The sequence below is a fragment of the Sphaeroforma arctica genome, assembly GCF_001186125.1.
Source record: "Sphaeroforma arctica JP610 unplaced genomic scaffold supercont1.100, whole genome shotgun sequence".
Taxonomy (NCBI): domain Eukaryota; class Ichthyosporea; order Ichthyophonida; genus Sphaeroforma; species Sphaeroforma arctica.
The window spans coordinates 97,275-104,453 of record NW_014040458.1 but is presented as its reverse complement, the minus strand read 5'-3'; the positions used below and the strand labels follow the sequence as shown (position 1 = coordinate 104,453).

At 48.7% G+C, this 7,179-nt stretch overlaps 1 protein-coding gene across 1 annotated transcript; it reads right to left on the bottom strand.

Moving 5' to 3' along the window:
* Nucleotides 1-400: 400 nt before the first annotated feature.
* SARC_02274 (hypothetical protein) lies at nucleotides 401-6,746 on the bottom strand. The gene has a single exon (XM_014303979.1). The coding sequence runs from the start codon at nucleotides 6,682-6,684 to the stop codon at nucleotides 460-462; it is 6,225 nt and encodes a 2,074-aa protein (XP_014159454.1). The 5' UTR covers nucleotides 6,685-6,746; the 3' UTR covers nucleotides 401-459.
* Between the last annotated feature and the right edge of the window lie 433 nt (nucleotides 6,747-7,179).

The window sequence follows — 7,179 nt, the reverse complement described above, 5'->3', positions numbered from 1 at the left end:
ATATATATATATATATATATATATATATATATATATATATATATATATATATATGTATATATATATATATATATTATATATATATATATATATATATATATATGATGTATGCATGTTTGCTTGTATGTATGTATGTATCTATGCATGTATGTATGTATGTTTATATATATATATATATACTAATCAACACACTGGAAAAGTATAAGATTCCGCTTTTGCAAGAGCGAAGAAACTCTCGGTAGATACGTAAGCGAGATGTGAGTCATATTACAAGCGGTGTTCTCCCAATAAAATGTGAAACTACTTCACAATGTTACAAGCGGTACACCCAACGCTTTGTCTTCGTTTCCAAATCAATACTGAGAATTAGTACTTGAAATCAATGAAATCCCAGTATATACGTTTCGATCCATCGCATAGGAATAGTTTCCTTCATTCAGGGTTACTTTTATTTGTATTCTAAGTAGCGTGTTTGGTAAATTTCATATCACTAATTTGTTTCCACGCCATGCGTAAATGGCTACCACTGACCGCATCCCCGCTTCTAATTTGGCGGGCTATTTCCTGGACAACTGTCGCATTGATCGTTGGTGCGACAAAAACCGTTTTGTACACATTTTCTTGCCTCGGCCAGTGTGAGTCTGATTGTGTATGCTTGCTTGTCTCCGATATTGAACCGTTGTGCCTGTATAGTTTCTCCAATGTAGCCACGCACACAGCACGCAAACTCTCGTCAGAGGCACAGCATCCCGCTACCAACCAGGGCAGCTTGTGTGCCAGCAGCAACGCACACATACCCACACGGGAGGAGGCTAGGTACGCCAGCCGGTACAACTGCGCGCTTGTATGCGCATCAAGACCCTTCCTACCCAAATGTCCCAGTGCTGCCCAGATACACTTATCGAGCACCAGTCCGTGTTCCGCGGTTCTAAGTGTCGCACCACTCACACTTGCATCACTGGCAGACGCAGCATACGAAGCAATGGCCTGGGCGAACATCACCATCACAAATCTCAGCCATATGCCAACGTCGAGCGTAGCATCTAGGCGACTCGTCACGTATTTGAACACCTCCGGCTGTATGCCGGGGTGCGCGAGGATTAGTTGTGAGGTCATCGACGACAGCCGGTCTACCGCATGGTCTATTACTTTCTCCTCCACGGCAACGGCGTTTTCTGCCGCGGTTTCTAGGTACACCAAGGCCGCCGATAGGTAGGCATAAGCAGACTCGGTATTCGCGGACACTGGCCATTTGAAGCGCTGTGTGGGGTGTAAGAGATTCGGTGCACGATGACATCGGATCGCATACCGTTTCTCACGAATACATATGTCAAGCAGCAGCCTACCTAAGCTCTGTAGAACTAGGGTGGAGGTTTCCTCGGCGTATCTGCCTACGAAAAGGATCATCGTATCATCGGCCACGACGTAACGGAACCCCCTTAATCTCAGGAAACACGCCAGTATTTTGATTGCCAACAGCCGCACTTCAGAACTATCGTAACTCAGCAAGCGTATGAACGTCTCCCACACAAAGGTTACCTTTGCAGGTCTACTGTCCCCACACGCTGCAGTGACTGCCTTCCTCTCCATAAGGTCCATCATCACGTTTTGAACTTTGCCATCTTCAGCCTCCATCAGGCTCAACATTGAGTGCAACATGGACAAGGTCATATCCATCGACCAAGTTGTGTACAAACACCCCCGCCCCTGCTGCACCATGTTCACAGCATTACATAGACCAACCTCAAGTTTGCCTACAGCCTGATTTCTGATAGAAAACGTGGACATGGACATAGAGGCCACCCCGGATGCGCACGACACTATGCTTTGACGCAGACACCGTATCAAAATGAGATTGAGCTCTTCATACTCTTCGGGATGTAAATTATTAAGACTATAATCACCCGTGAGTAACTCACCATTCGGTCCTATACTGTCTTTGCGTTCAACAACCATCTCCGCACAACGTTCCAGCACTTCCCTGGCCATGACTTGCCCCCCGCTGTGTGTGATAAAATACTTGAGCAGATCTGCGGCGCTGAAGTGGTCTACACTTTGCTTACAGTCAGACTCATTTAGCGCTATATCGAACCCTTCGACGATTAAACCAGCCATCGCTTTTGAGAAAAAAGTATCTAATTGACAACTCTCATCATCTTGGCCCAACTTCGAGAAAGTATCCGGAGAAGGGCTTTTCAGGAGCGTTACCATGGTTACCAGGTAGGACCAGGGGGCTGTCCTTTGCGTGACCATGTTTTCCCATATCCGTATCCACATGTGGAATACATGGAACTTCTGTGTGTAGTCACAGTGTGTTGCAATACTGTCAAGCAGGTACTTGAGGCTAATACAGCACGTGCACTGCCGTCTACTTCTTCTCTTCTTAGCTCTCTCAGTGCTACCTGTGGGTGAGAGTCCTCCAGCCTCAGTCTCAGGCCCACCCGAGCCTGACACACACAGCAACTGATACGCCAGTTCGCTAGCCGTGATGGCTTCTCTATCACGAGTGCTAGTGTCAGCGGATTGTCCATCATCTGCGAGAGAGTTCTCACGAGTGATTCTCTGGCTGAGTGAGTTTTTCCTCGGCTTGCAGGGAGTGCTATTCTGACTGAGTAGGGGCGGCCGCTTTCCAGAAGTTGATTTGTTTAGTTGGCTGGATGTATCGGCATTCCTGCCATGTCCGGCGTGCCTCGCGTCCCTGCGCACATAACCCATACCATTCCAACCCACGACTTGTCTGTGTGTGTTAAGTTTATCACCGTCGCTCCGCGTGTCTGGTGGGCCCCCAATGTACCGTGGCGTGGGATTCACCGCAGCCGAACGCATGCAGCAGTCACATGTATCCTCCGTGGACAAGGCACGGAAAAGACTCTCGTTGCTAAGCAATATCTCCAGTGCACACGCTGCCCGCGAGTAGGTGCTGGTGTGTGCCGGTGGCTTACTATTTTCTGCAGCATTCGTAGAATGCACGGTAGAATCCGGTGTAGCATACGATGAGCGCATACCATTGCTCTGTTCAGGTTCAGATACAAATGTTCTAGCAAACACTCCTCCGTAAACATTTGGGCTACAGTTGCGTGGTAGCAAGTCAAGGACGTTAGGTAGTAAGATCTGTTTCAGCCATCTACGCAAGGCTGGGCTAACCTGGCGTGATGTGACACGAGAAGAGTCTCCTGGGAGCATCACATGCAGCAACAGTGTTTGAATGCACTCACTTGCGCGATTGTCGCTATGGTTCCTCCGCCTATCTCTGCGCCGAAAGGAGTGCTGCTGCTGCTTCTGGTTGTTGTGATAGTACGTGCGTGCATGCGTGTGCGAGTATGCATCTCCCTTCGAACAATCCATCGCATCATCCACTCCACGGACTCCCTGTGACACCAGAAGCGATCTCAACAGATCGGCCCGGTCTAAGTTACCTACTTCTAGAAAGTGTAACCTGACCTCAGTCCCCCAAGTCAGCAGCAGCTCAGTACCAGCAAACCTATCAATCATCATCTCACAATCGTACATATCACTTACTAACCCCACCACCTTACGCACAACCGTACGTTGTATGAACGTATCGTGCTTGCGCTCAAACTCGTAGCGTATAATACTTCGTAGCAGGCGACGTATGCAGTCCTCCACTACCGTGTCGCCATAGTACAGTGCTAGCCGCTCCAACGTATCCTCTTGTCCTGTTAACGTATCTGTGGCCGTCTTCTCACGTCGATGTACTCGTTCATGTTCATCAACATGCACTCCATGCACCCCCATCGCCACATTCATACCACCCACACCCGTAGAGGCGCGTACAAGACGTTCAATGTGTGCGACGCGTTCGCTTTCCCCAAACCAGTTCAGGAAATAGGCTGCCAGTCGTGTTAACTCATACTCAGCCTCAGACACTCGCTTAACCCGTGCCGGTCTTTCGCTAGGCTGATCACCTGTGAGATCAGCCCAGTCGGAAGCGGAAGGGCGTTCATTGGGTGTGTGCAGACAACAGTGGGCCTCCACAATGTTGTTCATGAAGGATTCGCCGGGTATCTCGTCACGTGTGCTTACACTCACACCATGCACACGATCCTTGGGTGGTGATGCTTTTGTAGGGCGTGGTGGTACGTGCTTACTCTGACTGCGACACAACAACTCCCACGGTTGCTCGTCCTTTACGAACATGTACTGCTCCTGTGTTATTAGTCTGAGTAGCGATGGCTTCGCGACAAATGATGTGAACTCCGGGTGTCGCACTATAAAGTCAGCCAGCACATGATCGAATCTGGTATCCCTGCCTCGACTAGTAGCAGGCCATATGTATGCATACCGTATCCGTGACGATAACGCTGAGGAAAACATAGCCAGCCCGTACTGTTGGCTCGCCATAGCGCCCTCCCAGTCTCTGACATACCGGGACACCTTGCGCTTCAGACTGGCACGATCCTGAGTGTCTAGTCTATCCATCTTGACAGTCAGATTAAGCCCCCCTTCAAGCAATACAGGCACCGTATCGGCGGAAGAAAGCGTGCTAGATCTCCTGGTAGAGGTAGCCGAGTCGCTCCGGTCGCTCTGATCATTACCCTCCTCAATAGCTCCATTGAGAGCAGAGATTCTCAGCTTTTGTCGCGCTGGCTCCTCGACACCCCCACTACCACCACTAGAATGCTCAATTAGACGCTTACTACGGACCACGCGCTGGTTATCAGGGCTTGGGATACATCCGTCTAGGCCACCTTCGAAGTATCGCTGTAAACATTGGAACAGATGGGGCATTTGCCTCTCTCGGTCAGTTATCATAATCGTGAACTGCACATAAACCGCGAACTCTGGCTCCACACTATCCATGTCGTTAAGCCCGCGGACCACACTAGCGAATAAATGTTGGCCGCTGGGAACAGGCGTTGATAATGTAGTATAATTATTTGTTGACAGTGTGGAATCGTGCAACACAGCGTTGAGGTGCTTTAGTATACTTGGCCGATACCCTGCGTACTTGCTGAAAATCGCAGCGAGGAGCACGCCGCTCCGGACTTTTGAAGGGATATTGTATTGAACATTACTGTCACATAGATAAGTATCTAGTACAAACCAAGGCACAGACGCCACCTCGGTTGTGTCCAAAATTTCAAGGACAAACTCCACAACGACAGCTTTTCTTGCTCTGAGTATCCCTATCGAGTCGGCGTGGAGCAGATCGTTTAACACACTTTTGGTCAAGCGCCTACACACTGTGGCATGGTTACACAGTGGAATGTCTAGTGTTTGACCAGTGAGGTTACGGTATACTCCATCTATAGCTTTGAGTACAATACAGACTGATAAAACCGCGTCAGATTTTAACACTTCGCTGCTGTTGTTCGTCGCAGGTAGTCCTAAAGGTTCGCAGCTCTCCAAACGACAAGCCCAATCCTTCAGGTAACTACCAAAATATGTATCAGGAAAATTAGTTAATACAAAGCTGGATAGGATCTCTGACTCCAGTTCTAACGTCTGATACCATGCCATCACCCCTCTGGTTGCCATTGAGGCTCGGATGTCGCCGTGAGCAGTACGAGCTGAATCGTCCGAATCGTTCCCGGCTCGTCTCAAGCTGTCTTGGATCTTACACACCCACAGATGTTTCGCTACGAAACACGCTTCTAAAGGCCTGCCCAAACTGATGCTTATTTGAACTTGGCGCGCTATATCGTTCACCGAGGATAGGTCTTCCGGATGTCCGAATATTGCGAGCATACCATTGGCGGCTGCTGCTACGTCACTAACAGCCCCTACATTAAGAAAGCCCTCTCTCCTCCCATCGCGCCCAGACCACACCTTGATAAAAGGGCCCACTAAGGCTTCGTGCATTTTAAGAAGATTTGATTGGTTGTTCCATGTGCTCCAATCATGATCCAGTAATAGCCGCGTCACTTCCAGCTCTAAACGCCTGTGGTGCTCACTCGAGTAGGAGCTCACGGCACTATATTCCACATAGTATTGGACATTCAACAGAAGTTCACTACACACAATGTAGTTCACTAGCATGTGCCCAAGGCAGACTTCTAGTATAAAACGGCTTATCCGGACAGGCCTAGCTACTTTGTCGTCCAGGTTGTTTCGGTGGTCAATGGTGTATGGGGCTATCAGTGGCACTACAAGGCGCTTGACAAAAGTCAGCCATACACTGTAGCAGTCGTGACGAACCGAGCTTTCTGACACCGCCGGCATAGTGAATGCAATTTTCTTGAAAAGTGAGCTACACAGAGCCTCAACTACTTCAAGCCAAGAATTGCTTGATTCCGCCTCGCCCAAATTTCTAAGGATGTATTCTAGGATGTCTAAGACCCTGTCAACGTTAACCCGCTGCTCTTCAGCTGTGTTTGCGTGGAACTGCTCGAGTTCATTGTTGCAGCTGCGTGTGACACTGTCAATTAATTCTGGAAACGCATCGAGGATTTTTACCACCGTAGGGGCATGAGTTCCAGCCAGCAATCGAGGACAAACCTTGAAGTCATCCCTATAACTCTTTTTAACAATTGTAGACTCGAACGTTCGCAGGCAATCATCTTCGCGTTGCACCCTTTTGTCACATCGACAAATCCAATTTCCGTCTAGATGGTACGGTGGTGTCTCGACTGCCACCTTTGCCTTCACGTTTATGTGATCTTCCTTTTCTCCGGACGCCATGTGATCAGCCTTGCTTCCGGAAATAGTAACGTGCCCAACCATTTCAAGGCCATGAGGAGAACTCCTACACGTGGCCGCACACGGTGGACACGTCAACTAACGCGAGCGCGAGCGTGTGATTGACGTTATCGACAACGAAATGGCAGTTGTTGGGCTCGCAAACGTTTACAAGCACCCGCATATGAGGTGCACAGCTCTACCGGGGATACAGTAGTTTACGATGCGTTATAGAAAAGCGCTGTGTAGTCGACGACGTTCGGTTTTGGTTGCATACTACAGCACACAAATTTCTACCAGGAGACCTAAGAAATGTCGAGTAAAAAAATATATTGCAGAAAGAAATCAGTAAGTATAACGAATAGCATTGCATTTATTAAACAATCAACTAACAGAACATGGTTTCACGAGGTCGTCATCGGATAGCTCGAGTGGTCTTGTCAAAAGGATCCGACGAGAGCTCACGAGACCTCCATGACGGTATACCAGAAAATGTGTGCACGTAGATAGAGAGGGGGAAATGTGCTAACATTGGATCGG

Excerpts from the sequence above, each read along its gene's own strand:
- SARC_02274 (XM_014303979.1), bottom strand. The coding sequence starts at position 6,684 with ATGGTTGGGCACGTTACTATTTCCGGAAGCAAGGCTGATCACATGGCG.